The sequence below is a fragment of the Vipera ursinii genome, assembly GCF_947247035.1.
Source record: "Vipera ursinii genome assembly, chromosome: 1".
Taxonomy (NCBI): Eukaryota; Metazoa; Chordata; class Lepidosauria; order Squamata; family Viperidae; genus Vipera; species Vipera ursinii.
This window is the reverse complement of record NC_139512.1, coordinates 108,138,358-108,164,577: the sequence shown is the minus strand read 5'-3', so window position 1 is coordinate 108,164,577 and position 26,220 is coordinate 108,138,358. Positions and strand designations below refer to the sequence as shown.

At 37.4% G+C, this 26,220-nt stretch overlaps 1 protein-coding gene across 2 annotated transcripts in view; it reads left to right on the top strand.

Annotated features, from left to right (window-relative positions):
- Positions 1–26,220, top strand: part of TSPAN4 (tetraspanin 4) — a gene marked incomplete at its 5' end in the record, with an annotated part of 744,217 nt that overhangs the window by 656,537 nt on the left and 61,460 nt on the right. For both annotated transcript variants that reach the window (XM_083350677.1, XM_083350676.1), the window contains 2 exons: positions 2,500–2,691; positions 21,558–21,632. In XM_083350677.1, coding sequence (XP_083206803.1) covers positions 2,500–2,691; positions 21,558–21,632 — 267 coding nt within the window. The remainder of the gene's footprint in view (positions 1–2,499; positions 2,692–21,557; positions 21,633–26,220) is intronic.

Genomic DNA, 26,220 nt, shown 5'->3' with positions numbered 1-26,220 from the left:
ATTTAAAAAAAACCTCACACAATTAGGACACTACATATTTACATATTAAACAATTAGGATACAGAAAATAAGTATAAAACAAAACATTTAACAACCAAATAACCAAAGCCACATTTTTTTCAATCAAAATATTAGTAAATCCAAAAAAGAACCATGCAGAATGACAACATGTTCCATTTTAACCATGGTCAAATAAATCAATTTTGTCTTCCTTTTTTAAAAACACAGAACCATCCTAGTAGTTATTGATCCTTGTTACAGATTTCCTCTTTTCTTTAAGCTGTCTTTTGTAAATCCAACAAAGAAAAATGATTCCCATTACTCTCTGGGATCATCTTTTTTATTGCCTTCTTAATTTTTAAAACTCCATACAGTCATTTTCTTTGTATCTGATGGCAGGTTCTTAGCCAAGGTTTCATTCATACAGTTGTCAAGTAGAATTTGTTGCATATTTTGTTCTATAACATTTTGTTTTGAAGACAGACTGTTCTCAAAAAGACCCAACATATCTGTCACAATCAATTCAAAGCCTTGACACATCCTTGGTGGAGTTCCTCAGAGATATCCTTAAATGCCATAATTTATTTCCCACAAACATGCATTTGTTTTTTTTAAAATAATTTAAAAGTCTTAATATTTAAAATTCAATACTCCCGATGTTCTGTGAGTCCTTAATCTTTTTTAAAATTTCTGTAGCCAAAACTTCATGTTTGTTCTTTTATTTTAATTTCCTAAAGTTATAAAAATAAATTTTCATTTTCTTATATTAAGATTTGAAGGCGCTCACTCACCAGGTATTGTCCCTTTGAAGGTATCTAGCTTCTTTCAAGCAGTCAACAAGCAATTTCTAAATGTAGTTAGCAAGAGAATGTCCAAATTTAGTATCCTTTGAAAGGCTCCATTTACAGCTGAAGGAATTATGGTGAATTTCCCCCTCTCCCATCAGTAATCACTGTCTTGCTGTCTATTTGTGAGGAGAAGGGATGACCATTGGAGTTGCCAACAGTTTAGGTCAGGGGTCTTCAAACTTGGCCCTTTTATGACTTGTGGATTTCAACTCCCACAATTCCTCAGCCAGCGTACCTAGCTGAGGAATTTTGGGAGTTTTTATTTTATTTTTTTAATTCCATTTTATATCCCGCCCTTCTCCGAAGACTCAGGGCGGCTTACAAGCTTAGCAGAATTGAAGTCCACAAGACGTAAAAGGGCCACGTTTGAAGACCCCTGGTTTAGGTAATCTCACATCTCTCTCTTTTATCCAGACAGAAACAAAGAGTTAATCTACTGACTCCTTTAAAAAAAAACCCACCAGAGTTGATTCTGCTTATTCCTGGAGCTGTCTTCAATCAGTCATCTTCCTCAGAATTTTCTATAATTATTTTTTTCTCTATTGTTAACCATTTGAATGTTTACTGGGCTTAGAACCAAAGCCTGCTTGTTATTTAGCAGATGCTGGCTTTTGAAATTATAATATATACCTCTAACCAGCAAAGATGAAGTAAGGAGCCTAATGATCTCCCTCCTTCTACTCTTGAGTATTGCAATGGTGGCAGTGTTGGCCATCATCATGTGCCTGCTTTTGGCACATCTGCCCTGATTTTTCTTGGCTCCTGAATTCCTCTCTACTCTAGAGTCCAGGAGTCTTGGCACCCAGAAGGAACCTTTCTATTTTAAAGCCACACGTTTGCAGAGCAAAGCTATAATTCACTTACACAGTGGAATGGCTAAAGGCAGTAGAAGCAAGGAGAGATGCCTACTGATGCTCTTTGGAACCACACCTCCCCTTGGAAATGAAATGGAAAGGCTCTGATCCCTGAACATTTTTGAAAAATTGCCCTAATATCTATTACAGCTGCAAGTAGAACAGCTGAGAAAGCCTCTGGCAGGTCTTTGCCTGTAGCTATGAGTTTTACAGCTGAGACCGACTCCGCTTTTCAAATCTCCAAGTTGCTTAAATTATTCCATGTTTTTGTTTGTTTGTTTGTTTTAGTCTTCAGCTACACATGGACTTATTAGCTTTTTGCAGTGGGTGCAATTTCCTTTAAGCAAAAACTTGACAATTTGAGCAAAGCTACTTGGCTGAGGTCCTTGAGCTTTATTTCTAATCCTAACTGGGTGGCAGCTCACTTTGTGATGCTGATTTAAATTACTTTAATTTATTCCCAGAGGAAGAAAGATCAGAGCTTAGCCATGTTTCCTGCTTCTTTTATGAAGAGGCTTAGTGAACCAGAAAGTTCCACGGTTGTTTATGTGATCTGCACCCCAAGGTGAACGTGCATCACCAGTTCTAAAGGCATTCTCCCAACTTAGGTACCCAATGTGATTTCAGTGGAAAGAAATATGCTTATATTCAGAAACAATCATTCTAGATAATGCTGTTTCTATGGCTGCTGATGCTAATGAAAAGCAATAGTGATGCTGATCATCATAACACTTCTTTTAGCAATATGACTGAGCTTGTTTTTCTTTGTTTTTTTTTTGTGTGTGTTTTTGTTCTAGCTGGGAGGCTGTGGGATCCTTGGAGTTGGCATATGGCTAGCCGTTACTCAAGGGAACTTCGCTACCCTCTCTTCTTCCTTCCCTTCTCTGTCAGCTGCCAACCTGTTGATCATTACAGGGACTTTTGTGATGATCATTGGCTTTGTGGGATGCATAGGAGCCATCAAAGAAAACAAGTGCCTCCTACTCAGTGTGAGTATAAAATGTGTCTTATCTATTTGTATGCTGCCTTGTGACCTGAGAGTGATTCTGCACATGTTAATACCTAATATGTTGTCAACGTCAGAGCATATCCCAGCATCTAATACAAGCAGTTTCCCATCTGGAGTAAGACACTTTTATCTAGAATCTTTAATCTAGATGTTTAGCATTATGGGTTAATTGGCTGTGAAAAATGGGGTGCATGTTTGTAAATACCTGAGGTTGCCATCAAGCAAATCAGATGACAATGTAAAAAGCAAGGCTATTACTTCTTGTGCTCATAGATGAATGCCTTTAAAGATACAATTGATGGATTGTATTTGCTGATGGAATGGTTTTTACCAGCCAAACATTCCCCCCCACCCCAGATATTCTCAGGAAGTTGGAGGAAAGAGTGAGAAACAATCCCATTGTTGGAAGTAGATTTCTATTTGCAAAACTCATTGTCCTGTTTTTACTTTTAGGTATACTCTTCTTTTTAACAACAGACTTGAGAAACATTTTGAAATTTGTCCGATACAGCAATAGATAATTAATAGTTTTTGTTTGTTAGGTTTACATCCTACCTTTCTCCAGAAGATCAAGGCCAGGAGTCTTCAAACTTGGCCTTTTTATTACTTGTGGACCTCAGCTCCCAGAATTCCTCAGCCAGCATGCCTGGCTGAGGAATTCTGGGAGTTGAAGTCCACAAGTCATAAAAGGGTCAAGTTTGAAGACCCCTGATCAAGGCAGTTCACAGCAGGGATCTTCCTTCATTTTATTCCTATACAACAAGCTTGTGAAGTTGGTTGGGCTATGCAAATATGATTGGTTCAAAGTTGCCCAGTGAATTTCCATAGCTGAAGGTAGTCTTGAATTTGATATTCCCAGTCCTAGTCCAACACTAATGTAGAAAATAAAAGATAGAAGCAATTCATGTGTGGATAAAGAATAGCATAATATTTCTTGCTTTGGAAATAATTTATTAAATTTGGGTATGGATGCAGACAGAGAGACAGACGGATAAATTTAAAAGAGTTGATGCAGAAATTGGATGAGTCTAGAAGTTTGAAGGTTGGAAGGTCTTAGATCTTAAATCCTGGCCCTTCCTCCTGCTTCATAGTTATACTTTGATAATTCTTTCAGCTATATGATCATTCAGATGAACCCTCATCTGGCACTCTCCCCCAACATCAGATATATGAGGGAGAGAGAACTGTCACATCGTGTGATGCCATTCTGCCCATTAAAAAGTAAAAGAAAATAATTCCTATATTATTTATTTATTTATTTATTTATTTATTTATTTATTTATTTATTTATTTATTTATTTATTTATTTAATTAATTAATTAATTTCTATACCGCCCTTCTCCCGAAGTACTCAGGGCGGTGTACAGGGCAGTAAAATCTTTACATACAAAAGTTAAAATAAAATAAAATAAATTAAGCCCTAACAATAAATAATTAAAAATACCCCAAACCCTTAAACCAGGCCAGCCTGTTCAAATAAATAGGTTTTCAGATCACGGCGGAAAGAGCGAAGGGCGTGAGCCATCCGGAGCTCAACCGGTAATTGATTCCAAAGGTCTGGCACGCCCACAGAGAATGCTCTCCCCCTGGGGGCCGCAAGCCGACACTCTCTGAACGACGGCACCCTGAGGAGGCCCTCTCTGTGGGAGCGCACAGGATGAAGGGAAGATGACGCCGGCAGCAGGTGCTCCCATAAGTAATCCAGACCCATGCCATTTAGGGCTTTATAGGTAATCACCAGCATGTTGAATCTCATATTACCATCTCCAAGCCATAGAGCATTAAGGCATTGGCTAGAATAGCCCAGCTCTCCACTCCTCCCCTTCAACTCAGTGTTGATAAAGCCAATACACAATCTAATGCTCTAAGCAACACATAAGATGGCACTGGTACATTACAGTTAGAATTTTCTATCCCACAATTCCAGTAAAGAAACAAAGAATTCCTCCTTCTTCCTCTTCCAAGTTGAGGCTATGGCAAAGAGCAACCAAAAAGCTAGCACAGAATCTAGTTAAAACATATTTACTTATAGTTACAGAAATATCCATTTTTCTTGAAGCTGATAGGTTATCAGTGTTAGTATTTGAGAATAGGTTCCACTGACCTCATTTATGAATTGGATAAGCATCAATTCTTATGTATTTGAGATCTTAAAAATTCTTGGCTTGGGGGAAAAACAAATACTGAAATCAACTATTCATTCTAGAGAAGATGTTCACTTTAAATTGTCTCAGTCAACACAATTTAAAGTATACTTGAAATATGGCACTCCTTAAATTGAACCCTTTTATATAGAAAAGAAAAGGGACGTGGTGGTTCAGTGGGTTAGGACGCTGAGCTTGTCGATCAGAACGTCGGCAGTTTGGCGGGTCAAATCCCGAGTGCCGCATAACAGAGTGAGTGCCTGTTATTCGTCCCAGCTTCTGCCAACCTAGCAGTTCGAAAGCACATAAAAATGCAAGTAGAAAAATAGGGACCACTACGGTGGGAAGGTAACAGCGTTCTGTGCACCTTTGGCGTCTAGTCATGCCGGCCACATGACCACGGAGACATCCTCGGACAAGTGCTGGCTCTTCAGCTTTGAAACGGAGATGAGCACCGGCCCCTAGAGTTGGAAATGACTAGCATGCATGTGCGGGGGAACCTTTACCTATATAGAAAAGAAAGCTGTCATGTTGTTCTCCTATGTTAAGTAAAGGGTACAGTCCTTTGATATGTAGGCAGCGTGTACTGTTTTCTTCCACTTCACAGTGACATGTTTCTTTTACACAGCAAAAATAATTTTAGGAGATTCCTTAGAGTCACACCAGATTGCTTCCTGAAATTCAGTGTTTTCTCTCACCCTCCCTCCTTCTGCAGACACACACACACGCACATGGGCGCACACACACACACATACACACTAATAAGATTGACTTCAGTAAATGAGAGGGTAAATCCTTAGTTAGAAGTTACATGAATGTAGACAATCCAGTTCCTATGCAGCAGAGATTAGGGATCGTTGCATTTTCTAATCAGACTTATAAGTAGAAAATTGAGCTAAAATCTCTCCATAGAGTCATTTCTAATTCATTTGTTTTAAAATTCAGCAGCCCTCTCAAATGCTTTTCCTAATGTTTACCTCCAGTTGCATTGGAATCCTCAAATCTCACGTTAAAGAACATGAAATTTTTGCTTCCAGTTTTTCTCTTCCTTGGATAGCTCTTTGACTTTTGATATATACTTTTTTTTACTAATCTAGAAGACTGTCCAAAAAGGGTGGTTCACTTACTTGAATTTCTTTAGCACTGTTGGGATTAGAATAGATTAGATGTTTGAAAGATAGCTTTGCTCAACATAATAAATGCATACTTTTTCATATGATTCACGACCAGATTATTTCACAAATATCTCTCTCTTCAAATATAAGTCTGTATCCTATTTCAGAATGATTAGTAGTTCATGTATTCACTAGAGCCTTGCACATCTTTTCCTACATGTGACAAGGCATGCAGTGCTTCCCCATAGGCCTCCATGGATGGTCAAGAGGCCAAGGAGTGAGGCAAATCATGTCACATATGCCATGTTTTCATATGCAAATTATGCATATTGTGTCATTTGTCTAGTTTCTGGATGGAAATGGAAATGGCATAAGTAGCACAGGCTATGATGATATCATGGTGTATGTACATGATGTTATCATGATTTAAATCAGGAGCCTTTATATTTCCATGCTCTTTATTGGCATGACCATGCATGGACCGTGCAGAACCATTCCATAATAAACCCTGCAATTGCAAAGATAAAAGAATAATACAAACTTTAAAAAGAATCAAAAAGGGGATAGATAGGGGGAAAGAAATAGAAAGTGAAATAGAAAAGAAAGAAAAAATAAGAATATGGTAAAGAATCACCTCAGATCAGCCCTAAATCTCAGTCTTGTCCAGTAAAATTTGTTCCTCTTGTATAACTGCTTTTAAATCAATTTATTTATAAATCAATTGAACCCTTTTATATAGAAAAGAAAAGGGACGTGGTGGTTCAGTGGGTTAGGACGCTGAGCTTGTCGATCAGAACGTCGGCAGTTTGGCGGGTCAAATCCCAAGTGCCACATAACAGAGTGAGCGCCTGTTATTCGTCCCAGCTTCTGCCAACCTAGCAGTTCGAAAGCACGTAAAAATGCAAGTAGAAAAATAGGGACCACTACGGTGGGAAGGTAACAGTGTTCCATGCGCCTTTGGCGTCTAGTCATGCCGGCCACATGACCACGGAGACGTCCTCGGACAAGTGCTGGCTCTTCAGCTTTGAAACGGAGATGAGCACCGGCCCCTAGAGTTGGAAATGACTAGCATGCATGTTTGAAAGATAGCTTTGCTCAACATAATAAATGCATACTTTTTCATATGATTCACGACCAGCTTATTTCACAAATATCTCTCTCTTCAAATATAAGTCTGTATCCTATTTCAGAATGATTAGTAGTTCATGTATTCACTAGAGCCTTGCACATCTTTTCCTACATGTGACAAGGCATGCAGTGCTTCCCCATAGGCCTCCATGGATGGTCAAGAGGCCAAGGAGTGAGGCAAATCATGTCACATATGCCATGTTTTCATATGCAAATTATGCATATTGTGTCATTTGTCTAGTTTCTGGATGGAAATGGAAATGGCATAAGTAGCACAGGCTATGATGATATCATGGTGTATGTACATGATGTTATCATGATTTAAATCAGGAGCCTTTATATTTCCATGCTCTTTATTGGCATGACCATGCATGGACCGTGCAGAACCATTCCATAATAAACCCTGCAATTGCAAAGATAAAAGAATAATACAAACTTTAAAAAGAATCAAAAAGGGGATAGATAGGGGGAAAGAAATAGAAAGTGAAATAGAAAAGAAAGAAAAAATAAGAATATGGTAAAGAATCACCTCAGATCGGCCCTAAATCTCAGTCTTGTCCAGTAAAATTTGTTCCTCTTGTATAACTGCTTTTAAATCAATTTATAATAGCAGACAATTTTAAGAGTAACTTCGGAATCCACTGTTTCCAAATATCCTTTAAATCGCCCCAAATTAAAGTATTTTGCCCCATTCTGTATTAGTGAGTTCTTGTTTCTTCATTACATGTTTCTCTTTTCTTTCTTTTAAGAAATTCAGATCCCAAAAATGTATCTCTTACATCTGAATAACATCTAAATCTATGAGATTGGATAGAGTGAAAATTTAAAGTTTAAACTAGGACTTCTTTTAGAACTTCTTAGTCAGAATGCAGCACCTGTTTATTTTACATATCACCTCATTCTTTAGCTAGTGCTCATTCTCCACTTATGGCTTATGATTCAGGGAAGTCCTTAGAAATACAGAATCGGAGAAGATCTTTAAGTAGAAATCCACAATTTGAACATCTCCAATATGACAGTTTGACAGACCTAGAACAACAAATGTCTGCCAACTGCTTGACAGACCTAGAATGAAATTTCTGAACAGCAAATGAGATGTCTTTTTCTTTTCTGGTAATTGGCCGTGTCATATATGGTAAAGATCAGATTGTTAAACAGCAAAGACCAGATTTTTATGAGACATTATAGAGATCTCATGGTATTAAGTTACACTTTGTGTAAGTTTCCCTGCTCCTTATTTTTCACAGCCAACTAAGCTAAGAGCCTTTTCTTTTCTTTTAATTTGTTTTAACTAGTAGAGGGGGTTATTCTTGGAGGGTCAGATAAGGAAATGTAAAATTCAAATATTCAAAGAGGTATTCTTTTATTATTCACCTTCCCATCCCTTTTTTTGACTGACCTACCTTTAAGCTAGGATTTGCAGAGCAACTCTAATTGTGTTACACGCCAGAATCTAAAAAAACAGAGTCAGTTGGAAGTTGACATCCTGTGCTGTGTATATTAAATCTAATTTTTGCTCTCTTGGAGGATAGGATTGGAGTAGATGTGAAATCCTCAGGCAAATGTAGAAGAAGTTATTAAAGATTATTTTTAGAGGGATACTCACTGCCCCTTGTGATTGCTGTGGTTATTAAAAAAAATTTCTATCCATGCAATAAGATCTGTTCATGCCTAATATTGAATATTGTATTTTATATATTACAGTATATATGAATATCTTGTATGTATTGTACAGTCTTTAAAGTCTGATTGACAAGGCATATACATTTAATGAATGAATGAATGAATGAATGAATGATCATTTCTGATTGCCATAATTAACAGTATTTTATATGGGTGCTCTTCCTTAGCCAAGAAGTTGTTTACTCAGGCAAAGAGACACATTGTTCTAGAGCTGCCAGCTTCTTGTCCTATATCTTTTTTTTCAGTTCAGGACTTTAAAATTCTGCAACAGGAAGAGGGATTCAGTCAGATGTTTCATATCCTGACCTCTACTTATCCTTACTTCAGAGAATATTTTGCCTTGGTGCAAGTGTTGCAGAAGTTTAACATGCAAATGTCTCATCTAAACTGGCATCTACTTATTGCTGCCAGGGTGTCCATTACATTGAGGTGTCGGATCAATACAACCATTTAAGAGTATCCATTAAAAGTTGTCTTCTTTACTTTAGAGATCTGCCACTTCCAATTGCTTAAAGGGGATATCAGTCTTTGCATAGCAGAAATGAGCAGAACCTGACCTCATTTTCTGCAACAGGAAGAATTTTAAAGTCCTGAACTGGAAAAAAAAAAGAAAGATTCAGAACAAAAAGCTGGCAGCTTTGGAACAATATATCTATCAGAAGGTTTTATTTGGTGAAATAAATACTTTTAGCAAAGTTTTTATTTATCCTTTGTGGGAAGAGACTTTGTGGGTCCATGCAAGTTATTGCTGGAAGACATATGGTCCAGTATCAATCTTCTCTACACCTCTCACATGCCTTGAAGTCCTAAAACTCCCCAGAAAACTCATTTAAATGCTTAAGGTACTGACTGCAATCTTCAACAGATTTACAGGATTGGGCACTCTATTGATGTGATTGTGTGTGTGTGTGTGTGTGTGTGTGTGTGCACATGCACGTATATGTGCAAAACATGCATTTGTGTTAACATAATGTGTGTTTTCTTAAGGGTATGTGCTTCTTTCTGCAGTAACTATTGTCACGTATTATTACTACCACCACTTTTATTAGTATTTTCTTTTTTTAAAAAAACCCTCATGGCTAATTAGTCAGTCACTCTTGCATTGCAGTCATTGCCTAGCAAGATAGGTGGAAAACCTAAAAATAAAATATCTCTGTACAATTAAAATATCTTTAAAAACCTAAAGACAAATACATTGAAACCAGGCGTAAAAATATCGTAGAACAGCCTCCTTAGAGGAAAGGTTTTGGACATCTTTGAAAAACACATTTTTTAACTGAAGTCAAAACTTAATAACTTTTATTATCCAAAGGAATACCTAGCTGAGTGTGCTAGGTATCGCGTGCTTGTTTCTTGACCTCCTTTAATTCTTTTGAAAAATCCCAACTGTAGAATTTGAGATGGGCCAAAAATGTACTGTTGATGTTATGTCTAATTCACCAGCTCACGCATAGAGAGCAGATGTTATAGCAATTGTCTACTCAAGTTTTATGTCCTGGGAAGTGAGATCCTAAGGGATCCTAATATGATGCTAAACTCAAATTCCTTTTTAAAAGAGAGAAAAGATATTCTGCTGTTCTGTGCCTATGGTTATCTAGAAAAAGCTGGGATGGTCGTGCTTAGACTGTGACAGAGATCTGTAGCTTTGGTATTCTGTGACATTTTATTGATTAGAGTCTATTTTCTTCCAAAAGTCATAAAATACTGGAAATGCCATAAAATACCAATTTAATCAGCTGTCTGACATACAATCAAGGCATCATTCTTTTCTCATTCTACTAGCTGGGCTAATGCTACCAAATGATGTTAGAAGCCCAGGTGAGAGAAGGAGTGAATTTATTCTCTGAAAACACACATCTTGATTTATGTGGTGTCACAAGCACTTTTTTTTTCCTTTTGCCTTGGGACAACTAGTAATAAATAATGTAGACCAGGTAGCTCAGAGATGTTTGGTGTCCTGTTACACATTCCTAGCATACTTGTATATCCAACTTTTGGAGCACTTGTTCGACCAATTTCTTAGCAGTGCTCTAATCCTAGAGTGGCAAATAGATAGGGGAAAAATGGAGGTAGTGACAGATTTTATTTTCCTGGGCTCCAAGTTCACCGCAGACAGGGACTGCAGCCAAGAAATTAAAAGACGCTCCTGGGGAGGAAAGCCATGGCAAATCTAGACAGCACACTAAAAAGCAGAGACATCACCCTGCCAACAAAAGTGCATATAGTCAAGGCTATGGTCTTGCCAGTTGCAATGTCTGCCTGTGAAAATTGGACCATAAGAAAGTCTGAGCACCAAAGAATTGAGGCCTTTGAACTATTGTGCTGGAGGAGACTCCTGCAAGTCCCTTGGACTGCAAGGCGTTCAAACCGGTCAGTCCTAGAGGAGATCAACCCTGACTGCTCTTTAGAAGGCCAGATCCTGAAGTTGAAACTCAAATACTTTGGCCACCTAATGAGAAGGAAGGAGTCACTGGAGAAGAGCCTAATGCTAGGAAAGATTGAGGGCAAGAGAAGAAAGGGACGACAGAGAATGAGGTGGCTGGATGCAGTAGGCGTGAGCTTAAATAGACTCCAGAAGATGGTAGAGGACAGGAAGGCCTGGAGGAACATTGTCCATGGGGTCGTGATGGGTCGGACACGACTTCACAACTAACAACAACAACAATCCTAGAGCATCAGCCCTGGCATTTGTGCAAATAAAACTTACCGATCTGGCAAAAGTTTGTATCGTTCCCACTGAATATCTAGACCAGGGTCTTCAAACTTGGCCCTTTTATGACTTGTGGACTTCAGCTCCCAGAATTCCTCAGCCAGCATGCCTGGCTGAAGAATTCTGGGAGTTGAAGTCCACAAGTCATAAAAGGGCCAAGTTTGAAGGCCCCTGATCTAGATGCTAACCTGACTGGATTGTATTACAGGTAGTTCTTGACATAGGACCACAGTTGAGCCCAAAATTTCTGTTGCTAAGTGAGATAGTTGTTAAGTGAATCTTGCCCCATTTAACAACCTTTCTTGCCAGAGTTGTTAAATGAATCACTGCAGATATTAGTCATATGGTTATTCAGTGAATATGGCTTCCCATTGACTTTGCTTATCAGAAGGTTGCAAAAGGTGATCACTTGACCCTGGGACACTGCAGTTGTCATAAATATGAGTCAGTTGCCAAGCGTCCAAATTTGATCGTATGACCGTGGGGATGCCACAACAATCGTAAGTGTGAAAAATGGCCATAAGTCACTTTTTCAGTGCTGTTGTACCTTCAAATGGTCACTAAGTGAACTGTGGTAAGTCACGGACTACCTGTATTTTAGATAACAAGTGAAGACTGCCATCTTGAAGTAATGCCAGAGATTAGAGCAAAATGTATATAATTTCATAAGTTTTAGGGTAGTACTGTAAATTATACTTTGCATAATGTCTAGTCCAGTGCTATGCATGTTAACTGTTAAGACTTCAGTGGCTCTTGCTCCCGTGCAAAGTCCACAGAGATCTTCTTACCGAATAAGGAGGAGAGAGGTAGATTTGTTAGGTACTGGGGTATCGTTACAAGCCATCTCTCTACAAAAAGGACAATTTCCATTGGTATCAGGATGAAACTGGACTACTGGCACATAATATTAAGAGGAGGCAACACACTTTTAAACTGATCTTCAGGGAAAGGAGACAAGTGTTGAGGGATATCTGTATGGGAAAGATTCATCCTTAGAGGATACAAGTGAAAATGTCTCTGTCCAAAAGGGAATTCTGTTGAAAATTGTGAAATGGATAGTACTAATAGACTAAAAGAATACAATTTTCTGTGGATACATACTCTGTAGAGAAAAACACACTAGGACAGGGGTGTCAAACTGCCGGCCCGCGGGCTGGACACATCGCGATGAAACCGCGTCCACCCCATTGCCGGCAATGGGGAAAAAGCTCCGATACGTCGCACGACGTCACGTGATGTCGCAAGTTTGACATGTCTGCACTGGGATGTCACTACCCTGTATGTCAAAGAGAACATACTGGAACTATCAAAGGAAGCAGAAGTTTACAAAGAATCATTCAAGATGTTGAAACCAATCTTAAATAAAAGGGTATATTGACACATTGTGCTTTGGACATGTTATTTGGGGTAGTCTTCAGATGGAACTGAAATGTTACCAAAAAGCATTAACTTTAATAATTTTAATCACCCTCTGTTAGACTGGGAAATTATATGTTCTAGACGTGACTGAAACCCAATATTTACATCCTCTACATCAGACGTGTCAAACTCGCGACATCACATGACGTCGTGCGACGTATTAGGACTGTTTTGTCATTGCCGGCAATGGGATGGGCGCGGCTTCCACATGGTGCATCCGGCCTGTGGGCTGGCAGTTTGACACCCTTGCTCTACATGAATGTGCCTTGGAGCTCTTAGTTAAGGAACTTACTGTCTAAACCCCTGAAAAGCCATGTTCGAAAGAAAAGATAAAACAATAGAAGGTAAAGCACCAAGAGTGGGCAGATATAGGCATTGTCTGGCATTCGTGATGCCAGGACTTTCACTTTCTGAATATGTTTGTGAGAGAAATTGATTGGCGATGGGAAGCGAATAGATTATGGCTGCATGCAGGGGAACATTCAAATTCAAATTGAGAAAGAAGAGAATAAACAGGAGACACTGTGCATTGAAATAAGACAGTGGTCCCCAACCTTTCCAGCTATATGTTACTATTACTATATAACTATAGTTAGAGTCAGTGTGTTTTCAAAAATTAAACAAACATTCCCAATAGAAAAAGGGGCAGAGTTTAGAATTTAGAAATCTTCTCCTGAATCCTAAGCAACCTTATTCAGATACCATCTTAGCTACCAGAAACTTCTAAGGTGAAATATATATCACTGCAAAGTAAGATTAATCATCTTTGTGAGGTTCTGTGTAAATGCTTTCAATTGGGATTGTTTTGTCTCAGGTCATAAATCGTTCTTCTGTCGGTTGCCTGCAATCCCCAGGAGCCATAGGAAAGCTCATTTTTATTCTCTTTATTTTTAGCATTTCAGCTGGGAAGCTTACTTAACTGTGCTATTCCAGGTGCTGATTTTCCTTTTATTACTTGATTTTCCCTTTATTCCTTCTATTTAATCATAGAACCTGGTATACAATTTGGCTGGCTTATTGGAATTGTGTATTTCAGGTCAGATAAAACAGAAATAATGATTCTTCTAAATATGGTTGTCAGAAAATAATACAGAGAAGTAGCTGCATTTGTAGTTTGGGTCTGAATTATTTAATATGTATTATACTGATGTATGCCAATCTGGACTATTATCATGAATGTGGTAGCAGAAGTATTTCTCAGCCTTTCTACTTGAGCTCCTTTAAAGTGGAAATGAGCAAAGTTACAAGCTTAGAATCCTATCCAGGCAATTTATAATTTCATTTTTGATGTATAGAAGGAAAAATTAGAGACATATATATTGTCCAGATTTCATTTCCAAGCTATTTGATTTCTCCCCCCAAAATAAAAATAAATATTATGGCTGCCTTTAGTGTAACCTTGGAGTCAGCCTAAGATTTGACTATTAGATCCACTTGTAATAAGTTTTCAAGTCCTTTGGTACATCTAACATCAAATGCTCTGTGATGTGTTATCATAAAAAACTTTCTCCAATATTAGTGGTAGCTTCTGATGGAAAAAGTAATCTCCTGTGTTGTACATAGATCGTAAGTATAATAGATTTGAATCAGAAAAAGTATTTGATACATGAAAAGTCAATTATACATGAGCTTTCAGTCTGCGGTGACATAATATATCAGTGCTTTCCATCTTCTGAAATTATTTGCTATCTAATTTGGAGATTGTCAGTTTCAATATGTTTGGCAGGATCAGTTAAATACAAACACTGCTCAGCATTTGAAAACTGGGATCAAAGACCTTCAGAAGCTGGTAGGGTTACTATCAACCACACCAAATTAAAAATAACATGGCTGTCCACATATATAGTTGCAGTCTCCTTGTCTTACTCCTTGATTTACTATAAAAAGCTCAGCCATAAATTATACATTATACATAATCAAAAGAAAGTAAAATAAAATCCTTAAATGAGTAAATGAAATGAATAACTTAAGTTGTAGACACAACAATACCTGTAGCTATATCACCCCTGACAATTATCTTTTCCTCCCCTGAAGACCAATAGTTACAAGCAGAACTTAGCACAGCTTCTGTAGATACATCTGGTAGGGGAAAAAAAGATACTGTTCTCATGTGACCTGTCAAGGCAATTTTATGATAGAGAAATGATTACAACTATGTGCCAATTTAGATTCAATCCGGTGAAGCGTTGCTGCTAGCCAGAGAATATTTTGCCCATTAAACTTAGTAGAATACAGTAGAAGATAAAACTTAATTTAAGCCTCTTAATAATAAGAACTGGGGAAGATCACAATTGGGGTAGTGACAAGTCATGGTTTTCATTCTAGATTGTTTGACCTTTATTTTATTATGGAAAAGGTGCTGGATGAAAGATTGGGCTTTCATTCATCAAATTATGTTTTTAACCACTGAAATTTTACAGGTTTGAAATTGGGAGTTTAAAAAATATTATTTCTTTAATTTATTAAAATATAACTCATTTCCATTTGTCATTTAGAGCAACATGTAAAATCATAAATATTATATAAAATATTGTTTAAAATCAAAAAGTAAAAACCCATCACATTATCCCATCCAATCACACTTGGCCAATAAAAAAATATTTCTATTCTATTCTATTCTATTCTATTCTATTCTATTCTATTCTATTCTATTCTATTCTATTCTATTCTATTCTATTCTATTCTATTCTATTCTATTCTTACAATCCCCTTATTATTAAATGTGGGATGTAATGGCTAGAAAGAAACAGCACACATGGACTTAGAAATGGGGGGGAGAAGGAGAGTGAACAGGAGCTGTTGACTGTTTCCATTCTATTCCATTTCTGTAATATCATTGTCTCTTTGTTTCTTAAACTTATTTGCCTCTCATCTCATCTTTCAAAGTGATTCTGGGCAGTTTACAACATAAAAACATCAAAATCATCAGACATAAATGTTACCCAATAAAATGGCAATATAATCAAAGTAAAATCACGGTCACAAGGTTGGAAAGGAGGTGGGGAGTTGGATGTGCAAGGGCAGGGAGGTGGGATTAATTCTTAATTAATCAACCACCTCCAGTGTGATATTCCCCCATGGGGGCCCCAAGCCACATGGAAGAACCAAGTCTTCAGGCTCTTGCAAAAGATGAGAAGGTGGGAGCCAATCTCACCCCAGGTTAAGAGCCATGGCAGAGAAGGCCCTTGTCCTGGACCCCGCCAGCCAAAATTCCTTGACTGATAAAAATCCCTAATATCCTTTTTTTCTTGCTGGAGACGACATGAATATAATATAATATTGAGAGGGATAGATAAGATAAGAAATGCAAGGTAAACATTTATATATATATATATGTGTATATATATATGTGTATATATATATATGTAGATCTTTGGTCATTCGGGTTTTTTCCCACGTAGAATTGAAGGTATAAGAGCAACGTTTCAACGAAATCTCATCCGTCATCCTCAGGCGGATATATATATCTGCTTGCAATCTTTATGGAACATTTCATTATTCTTTTATCATTATTCCATTGTGTACATTATTTTAATCTAGTCACATTTATTTAATCAGCTTTATGTGTTGCTTTTCTTTTGTATGGATCCCAAAGCAAAACCAGAACAATAAAAAAAATAGAGATAACCCCAAACTGCGTACAATATCAGCATAATTCAAAACATCTGCAGCACACACACAGGAATACATGTATTCCCTCACAAGGGCTTGCAGTTCACAAAGGAAAATCCTCTGCTGAGATTTCAAGACATTTGGTGCAATAAATTAGTTATTGCCTTCTGAATGGTTTTGAATGGTAATACAATGCATTCTATCTAACCTGCTCAGTTTTCTCTTTTGTTTGAGAAGACCTTGGCAAATAACATTTGCTTTAGAAAGTTAATTTATAGCCACAATTTATGCATGCTTAATTTAGAAATAAATCCCACAATGTCCTTTTGGGAATTACTTTCAGATTAATGTTTTTACAGAGTTGTTTTTTTAAAAAAAAATCCAATTTTTGAGCATTGTTCCTTTCCTTTGGTCCTCAACAGCAATCCTGCCTTCCTAAATATAAGAAGTTTCTTGTTACAGTATATATAATATTAGGAATTCAGTGTAAACATTAATTAATTAATTAATTAATCAATTAATATGCCACCCATCTGAGCAATTCAATAGATTAATAGATAAAATCAAATGCACTGTGAATCTGTTAGATAAAGAGCTAATCCTGTGCTGGATTGACTTTGGTTCTAGCAATTTATGCATATGGAGAAAATTTCATATGCAGTTGATTGTATTTTGTCCCCTCTAGCAACTGGCACAGTTGAATCAGTAAGCTATTTTTCAGCCAACTTCATCATCAAAGTAAATATCTTTGTATATTTGTATCTTTATTTATTTCTGCCCATGTTGGTAGTTTTTTCACAATAGCTGCAATCACACTGCAAATATTACTAGTCAAAAATGTGGATGCAAAGGAGATATAAAGTAGTCAAGCAGACCAATTCCTTCCTTCCAGCATTCCATGCAGAAAAAAATTCTGCATGCAAAATTTCATCCTGAGCATCTCCATGTATGACTTGAAAAGTTTCTATTCGGAAGCCTGGGAGAGTTGCTGCCAGCCAATGAGAATAATGCTAAGCTAGATGGACAAGGGGCATATTCTTATGCAGAATTCTGCAACACTAGATCCTTTCCTTAATAAATCTATGAAGTTATAAAACATAGAAGGAAAAATGTTTCAACTGAGGAGTCATTTCACTGAAGTCCATGGAAATTGCTTCCCAATAAGCCTGAAGCATAAGACTGCAAATTAATAAGGCAACTCTTTTGGTGATGGATCTGGTAGTCTATGTTGAATGGATCCAATTAAAATAAAGCTGGTGGAAGCATGCTATTGTAAATCAGATCTAGTCAAATCCATGTGGTTAAACCTGATCAACTCATGGTAAATCAAGACAGATGAAGACAGTAATCAGCTTCTTGGATTAGACTTGGTGGGTTGAGGGATGTATGTTCCAAGTGTGTTAGCTGAATTTTAAAAAAAGATGCTTCGGTGCAGCACGGTAGTTAAGTGAGGCCTTAAAAAACATGATTTTTCTTTCCAATAGAAGTATTCCAGCATTATTTATATGGAAATAAAGTGACTTGCTTATCTGGAATGAGCAGAAATATTAGGGACGTGGGCTGAAGAAAGTGTTCCCAGAAGAACTGGTGGGCTGACAGTACAGAATGAGCAGGAGTAAAGGGAGATCCAAATATGGAATTCCTTCAGATTCTTTAAAGCTAAATTAAGAATCTGATTAACTCACCTTTGCTCATAACTTCCTCTGTTGCTAAATGGAGGGGGGAAAGTCTATTCATTTTGTTACCCCTGTATTACTTGAATTGCCTAAGGGAGAAATTAAAGCTGTAAATAACAGAGAGTCATTTTCCCATACTATTTCCTTATCCCATATTGTCAGGCATAAAAGACCAGGTCTACACATGAATATCCAATTAAATTGACTTATTGCTAAACAGCCTATGCACAGGGATCTTCTCAACCAATAGTTAGCCCCTGCTTGAAGTTAGATAAGGGTCCACGGAATTCAGGAGAGGTTGGACTTAATCCAGTTGTGGCTACATAGGGATTCTAGGCTTATCTCTCTTTTGACTCCATCCCCAAGTTCTGCCCCTCCTTCTCCTACAATATATCCTAGGGTGATGGATTTACCTATTCTGTGCATTGCATTTTCAGTCTAATTTTAGTAAACAAATGTAAGGGGAGGAGAGAAGGAAGATGAGGAGAGAGAAAATTGCATATCACACATGTGGCAAACAAAATAGTGAGACCCAGCATGGTGCAGTGATTAATGCTGTTATCGAAGCAGGGCAGTCCAGGTTCAAGTCAACTCTCATTTATGAAATTGTGATATCACCATCTTACAGACTATGCTACTTTTTGGGCGAGATGAGGGCAGGTGACAGACAGAGAAACTAAACCAGGCTGCCCTGGTAAGGAAGGGATTTTTGGAACTTTCAGATGACAAAGAGATATTGTCCCAGGCCACATTTACATTAAAAGATAATATACATTTTTTTAGAAAAACCCAACTCTGCACTTACTATTAAATATTTAAAGCACTAAGCAGTCATATTCAAGCTAATCAAATAAATTTGTAAAAGCTGTTAGCAGCCTAAACATGAATGGGAAAAACCTATTTTCTTAACAAAGGGCATCTGAGAATAGACACAAGGAGCAGTGCACCTAAGCTCAATTCAGCTTGTTGGTTGTTGTTACTTGTTGGCCTTAACCCTTCAGAGTGAAAACCAATCTTAATACTTTAAATGGAATCTAGAAGCAAATAGGCAACTGGTGATCTGCAAATGTCACATTTAAAGAATTATTGGTCCCTGTTAGCAACTGAGGTGTCACATTCTGTTCTACTTCATCACCATCTATTATCACTGCTGTTTAAACTTATTTTGTCTTTTATTCTGGAAGTCAGTTTGGGCTATATTGCCATAGAAATAATCCAGCTTGCGTCTACTTTTAAAGCATTTTAGAAAGGCTTTGAAACAAACAGGAAGGAGGATTTTGCTCAACTCCATGAAATCATTTAGAGACGGGATGGGAATCTGTTGCAGAACTACAATTTATACCATTGCTTATTCTTGGCTGGGGATGCTGGGAGTTGTAAGTCAACAAATATTAACAAGCCATTAATTTTCTACCACTGTTGAACTCACCGGGAAGTAAAAAGCTACAATTAAACTGATTTCAAGGTACATATGATTTATAAAATAGAGATATGATATGTAAAGAATGTAAATGGATTCAATGGTTCATTATTGTGAAGCCAAAGGATTGTGCAATTATTACAGAGAACTAAAATACTAGGAATTATAACCTCTTCTTAGTTGAATCTTAAACTTATTAAAACAAAAAATCCCTATGTAGTACAAAACTGTGTGTGTGTGTGTGTGTGTGTGTGTGTGTGTGTGTGTGTGTGTGTGTTAGGTCTCAAGATAATTTCAAATAAAACTCCACTCTATTTCTCTTCCCCGCCCCCAATCCTTGCAGTCATTTTGTCCTATTGCTCTGTCTTCATCACTTTTCAGGACACATTTCACTTAATGTATACATTTTTTCTAAAATTCATTTTTTGTATATTTTGTGATTTCCTCCAATATAAATCCACTTTTGTGCTAATTTTCTGTAATGGATACATTTTTCTGTATAAATTTTGAATGGAAAATGGTATTCCAAAATTAGGAATAGTGCAAGTATAAATCTCTTATTGTTTTCTGGTTAACATATATATTTGGTAATTATGCATTTATATACCTGGGTAATATGAATTAGTTCATTTTAATGATCTAAACAATATTATCCCCATTCCTATATACTGTACAGTTGTTTGTATCTTTTCGTTGATTTCTTTTTTAAAAAAATCCCACCTTCTACAAAGCTGAGTGGTGGAAAAACAGAAGCAAGGGTACTTAATTCTTTCTTAATGTATTTTGTCACTAAGTGCCATCCTGTAGCTGTTTCTTGAAATACCTTTTTCCCTGGAGGGGAAAAAGAACAACATGTATAGTGATTTTAAGCAGAAAAGTTGCTGGAGGCAAAAGTATTATGTGTGTTGCAGAATTGTTAGTGGAAAGTAAAAATATAAATTCAATAAATAAAGGAAATTCTTTTGTGTTAGGAAAATACTTGGCTCATCCATTTAGCTTGAAGTCATCTGAAATTGTTTTTCATTAACACCCCCCCCCCAAAAAAAAAGCAAAACAAAACAAATCAGCAGAATGATATGCATAGCTAGTTTTTAATATCTGATCTTGTCTCTAGATTAATTATCATTATAGTTTTAGGCTTATTTCAATATCAAATACATATTTTAAATTATCTTATGTTTAGGGAGTTTACACCATGTGTCTTTGGTTGCATATTTGTTTTCTTAGAAATTACCTAAGTTAATTTGAAGAGCTGTGGTGGCGCAGTGGTTAGAAAGCAGTACTTCAGGCTAACTCTTCCCACAGCCTAGAAGTTGATCCTGACCGGCTCAAAGTTGACTCATCCTTTTATACTTCCGTGGTTGGTAAAATGAGGACCCATTTGTTGGGGGCAATATACTGACTCTGTAAACTGCTTAGAGGGTGCTGTAAAGCACTATGAAGCAGTACATAAGTCTAAGTGCTATTGCTATTGCTATTACTAATCAGTATGGCTGCCATGCTTGCTGGTCCTTACACATCAGGAGGAAACCCACTAGAAAGGGGAATGTTGATCTGCATCTAGATGACATCCTAGTTCTCACTGAAGTTATCGAGGTGCACCATTTCAGTCTACAGGTAAGGATCAAATCACTGGATGCTACTGTTTGTAAAAGTGTTCTCTCCACTTACAGTATGGTGTGGCAAGAGGAAAAGCTGTACTCTAGCCTTCTCTTTGGCATGCTAGTTTTCCTGTGTGGAAGAACATCCAAGAAGTGGATTCTCCACCTGCATTTAAAGTGGTACTACCCAGATGCAGGTTTTTCTCCCCAACCAAAGCTAGCCATACGCCCAGTCCTTTTGTATATGGATTTTATGTGTTGCTCAGTGTCAGAAAGACAAACCAGATTTTGATGTTTCTGGACTTTTGTTTCTCTCCCGCTCCCTCTTCTCTTGACAGTTTTTCATCATGCTGTTAATTATATTTGTGCTGGAGCTCATGGTGGTGATTCTGTTCTTCGTCTACACCGACAAGGTATGTCAAAAGAATTTTTTTTTCACTGTCTTCTGGCCTTTTCAGCAAATGCTTCTCCCTTCATCAGCAAGTCATGAAGCCTTTCCCTTGGCATGCAGGTCATGTTTTTCCAGACTCTACCACATCTCTGCCTTTCAGGAATCATGTTTTCTGAATGCCTAAATATTTAATGCTCTGGGCTCCCTCTTCCTTTTCCCCTCTTTCAAACCTGCTTCCCTTTCAAGGTCAAGCGCATTGACAACACAGCCACTGTTTAAATATGGAGCAGTTTAACGAGGAAAAACTGATGAAAACTCATGCACTAAAAGCAGATAAAAATCACCACATTAAGAAGTTCATTATGAGAAACAAATGTGCTGAAAATCCCAAAGTGGCCATAAGGAAACCAGATTTGAGCGCTGCATAATCTCAGCTAAGGAATTGTGGAATCACAGTCTTCATGTGTTGCAGAGGTGGCAAGATGGTGTAGATCTAAATTAATAAATATCAAGTTGATGAATTAGATGTGATAATGCACAAATAAAAGGGACACGGTGGCTCAGTGGGTTAGGATGCTGAGCTTGTTGATCAGAAGGTCGGCAGTTTGGCAGGTTGAATCCCGAGTGCCGCATAACAGAGTGAGCGCCTGTTACTCATCCCAGCTCCTGCCAACCTAGCAGTTCGAAAGCACGTAAAAATGCAAGTAGAAAAATAGGGACCACTCCGGTGGAAAGGTAACAGCGTTCCATGCACCTTTGGTGTCTAGTCATGCCGGCCACATGACCACGGAGATGTCCTTGGACAAGCGCTGGCTCTTCGGCTTTGAAACGGAGATGAGCACCAGCCCCTAGAGTCGGAAACGACTAGCACGCATGTGCGGGGGATCCTTTACCTTTACCTTTAATGCACAAATAAAGCTGGACAATGTAAAAAAGTTACCTGGTAGTGCTGATAATACTTGCTACCATTCAACAGAAAAGTCTGCTCTGATGGTATGCCTGAGGAGAGGAATGCCACCCTGTTCCTTAAACTGCTCCTATTTGTAGAGCCAAAAAGCAGAGTTTTCCAAAACTGTCAGGGTAAGTCTTAACCACAATTTCCTTCCCTAGGTGTTTCTTTTTAAACCATCTGCTCTTTCTTTTCACTTCCCTTTCCCAGCCCAAGCATAGAAACTAAAATCCTCACCCCTTTCTTCCCTACCAATTGGCACTATCTGCCCAAATCCAAAATTCAGTAACCACTTAAGTTCCACATCTCATAACAAGCTCCAAAGAAAAGCAGCTTACCTTAAGAGACAAAAGGAAATATGCTATCATCTGTCTTTATCTTGTGAGCAATAGGATAATGTTTAAATTTCATGTGTTGATTTTTTTTACCCCTCTTCTTTAAGCAGTTTAGTTTGGAAAATATTGATGATTCCATCCTCCCCATTCGAAATTGATAATTTTGCTGCTGGGATTCAGTGTCAGTTATGAGAAAGCCAGAATTGTTTGCTACAATACATTACCCTGATATCCTTTAAGATAATGGGAAATAATGTTCCAAAAAATTAACTTTGTACCAACAGGAAATACTAAATCAACTTGTATGGAAGATAATATATGTTGTCGGTAATTGTTTTAACTTTGTCTGTTCTGAAGGCTTATGAATAAATTGCAGCCCTTAAGAAGAGAAACGTATCCCAAAAGTGATTTCCAAAAGTCAACTGGATTTTCTTTGGTGTTTTTTTTCTTTGAAGACATTTTACTTCTCATCCAAAGAAACTTCTTCAGTTCTGACTGAATGGTGGGGAGAAAGGCCCAAGGACCTTTCAGTGGGTTCATGAAGTCAAATAAATATTTTTACATTTCTCAGTTTTAATTTCTGCTACATTACCTATTGGTAGATATAACCCACATAAACTTTGGGTTCTTTGGGGTCCTCAGTCATTTTAAGAATGTAAAGGGGTTTGGAGGCCAAAATGTTTGTGAACCACTGATTTATAGGATATTTGATGGCATGAAACAAAGACCATTACAATGTAGATTGTTGCCCCATTGGTAGAAAGGAGGCTAGGCAGAGGTGCTTAACCAGATCAGCCACACACTATAAATAATTTACAACTATTTTGTAATATGAAGTTGTTTAAATGTATTTAGAACTTTTTTCCCTAAATGAGTTGATGGTGAATTTTTCTATTCTCCTTTTTGCATTCTCCGCTAAGAATAAAACAAGTTCTTGAAGCTACAGGGGGGGAAAAACTTATCCACTTACACCAATATTTTCTTTTTTATTGGAGAACTTTTCTGAGTTATATATTTGTCACGTGGAAAGTAAGAAGTTGAGTTTTACACTGAATCAGATCAATGTCCAGTTGTAATTGCTATTCTCTCACAGTGCTCAGTTCTTTTGAATCACAGATAGTTCTCTTGTACAAAAAATCCATTAACTGGAAGTACTAGGAATTAAGATGGGGCTTCATGCATGCACCATCTGTATGCTACCTCTGATCGAATGATAAAAATAATTATATTTCTCTAGGTCACTGCATTCAATTTGATTATTTTCCAGAGCTTTCCCTTATGTTTATGGACAAAATAAATTTTCATCCTGCCTCAGAAAGCAGCAGTCAACTTGAAATATTGAAGAAAATTGAGTATTTGATTTTTCATAATCTTTACAAAGTTTAATTTGACTTCATTTAGATGGCAATAAGTTGAGAAAGGTTGTGCCATTATTGTTTTTTTCCACTGCCTTCTTTAAATCTTCCATGTTCCTTATTTGTGAAACAGAGTCCTACCCAATTCCAAGGAAGCTCCTCCCCTCTCCTCCCCTCCTCTCCCTTCCCTTCCCCTCGCCTCCGTGGGTCAACATTGTTTAACCATCCTTTGCCCTCTCCAAGTTGCACCCTAAATATTCAAATTGTGCTGCCGGTCAAATTAAAGGTTACCTGCCTGATTCAATTGTTTCTTGATACCCCCATTTCTATTTCTCTTCATCTTCTTAATTTCCACCCATCATTGCTGGCATTCTTGAGGACTGAGTGAAGGTCTGCAAGGTGAAGATATATACTTTGTTGGAGGTATACTGGGTGTACAAATAGTCCTTGACTTATGACCATTCATTTAATAAGTGTTCAGAGTTATGTGTTCAGTGACTTATCACCAGTCCTCACACTTATGGCCATTGCAACATCCCCATGGTCACACGATCAAAATCTGGGCATTTGGCAGCCTGCAATGTATTTAGGACAGTTGCAGTGTCCTGGGATCACATGTTCAGCATTTGCAACCTTCCAAGGGGGCTTCCAACAAGGACAGTCAATGGAAGGAAGTTGGATTTGCATAATAACAACAACAACAGCAACAACAACAATAATAATAATAATCCACATCTGCCTATCCCAGGTCCTTGGTAAGGAATCAATAGGTAGACAAAAATGTCAAATCCAGTCTGAACATCTGGCTGACTGTGCGAATTAATAATAATAATAATAATAATAATAATAATAATAATAATAATAATAATAATAATAATAATAATAATACAGTTGGAAAGGACATTGGAGGTTATTTAGTCCAACCCCTTGCTCAGGCAGGAAACCCTATACCATTTCAGACAAATGGCTGTCCAATCTCTTCTTAAAAACTGTCAGTGTTGGAGCATTCACAGCTTCTGGAGGCAGGTTGTTCTACTGGTTAATTACTGTGGTGATTTATTTAATGACCACAGCAAACAAGGTTGTAAAATCAGGCACAACTCACTTACTGACCACATCACTTAGTGATGGAGGTTCTGATCCCAGTTGTGGTCAAAGACTATCTGAATAGCATAGATGGTGTAGTCCTCTCAGCCCACTCAGCAGGGCAGACAGGGGAAACTGGAAACTAGCCCAGTTCTAACTGGAGGGTGACAAATTCTCTGCCCTGCTATAAATGCATTGTTCTTCCACAAAGAGGAACACACGTGTTATTTTAAAATAACTACCTCAGACTTGCCAGAGGGCAACTGTGAGTACTATATTTTCAGAGTAACAATGCTTTTAGAAATACATAATTTCAAACGTTAACTCTCTAAATAATACACTAGTAATAACTTATTCTGCCCTTCCACTTTTAACATCTGTGTTTATATTTTCATTATGAAAGCTTTCCCAAAGGCTATAATAAAGGCCAGATTTACTTGCTTTTGCAACATTGTTTATCATTCTCTAATAGATAGGTTTATTCAGATTTTTCCCTTTCTTTGCTTGATTTATACAAAGAACTTTGGTGCTGCAAACTGGGAATCATAATTCTAGGATTAAAGAAACATACACACCAAAAGGTTGAAAGTAGCTGTATTATGAGGATTATACATATTATTGGACCCAAATTGTGGTTTAAGAATTTAAAAAGTGCAAATAAGCTTAGTAGTTTGGAAGTCCGATAAAAGATTAGAACAGAATAAAATATTGTCTTGGCAAATCAGGATAATATAAAAAAAATGGTAGAGAGGTAGTTGATAAGAAAGGGTTGGAAGGTTGGCTCCTGCCACTCATCCCTGGCAAACGCCTCCTTCCTTAGGCTTCTAGGTTTACTTTTAGATTTCATATAGCAGCAGGTTTAGAAGTTGGATAAATAATACACTG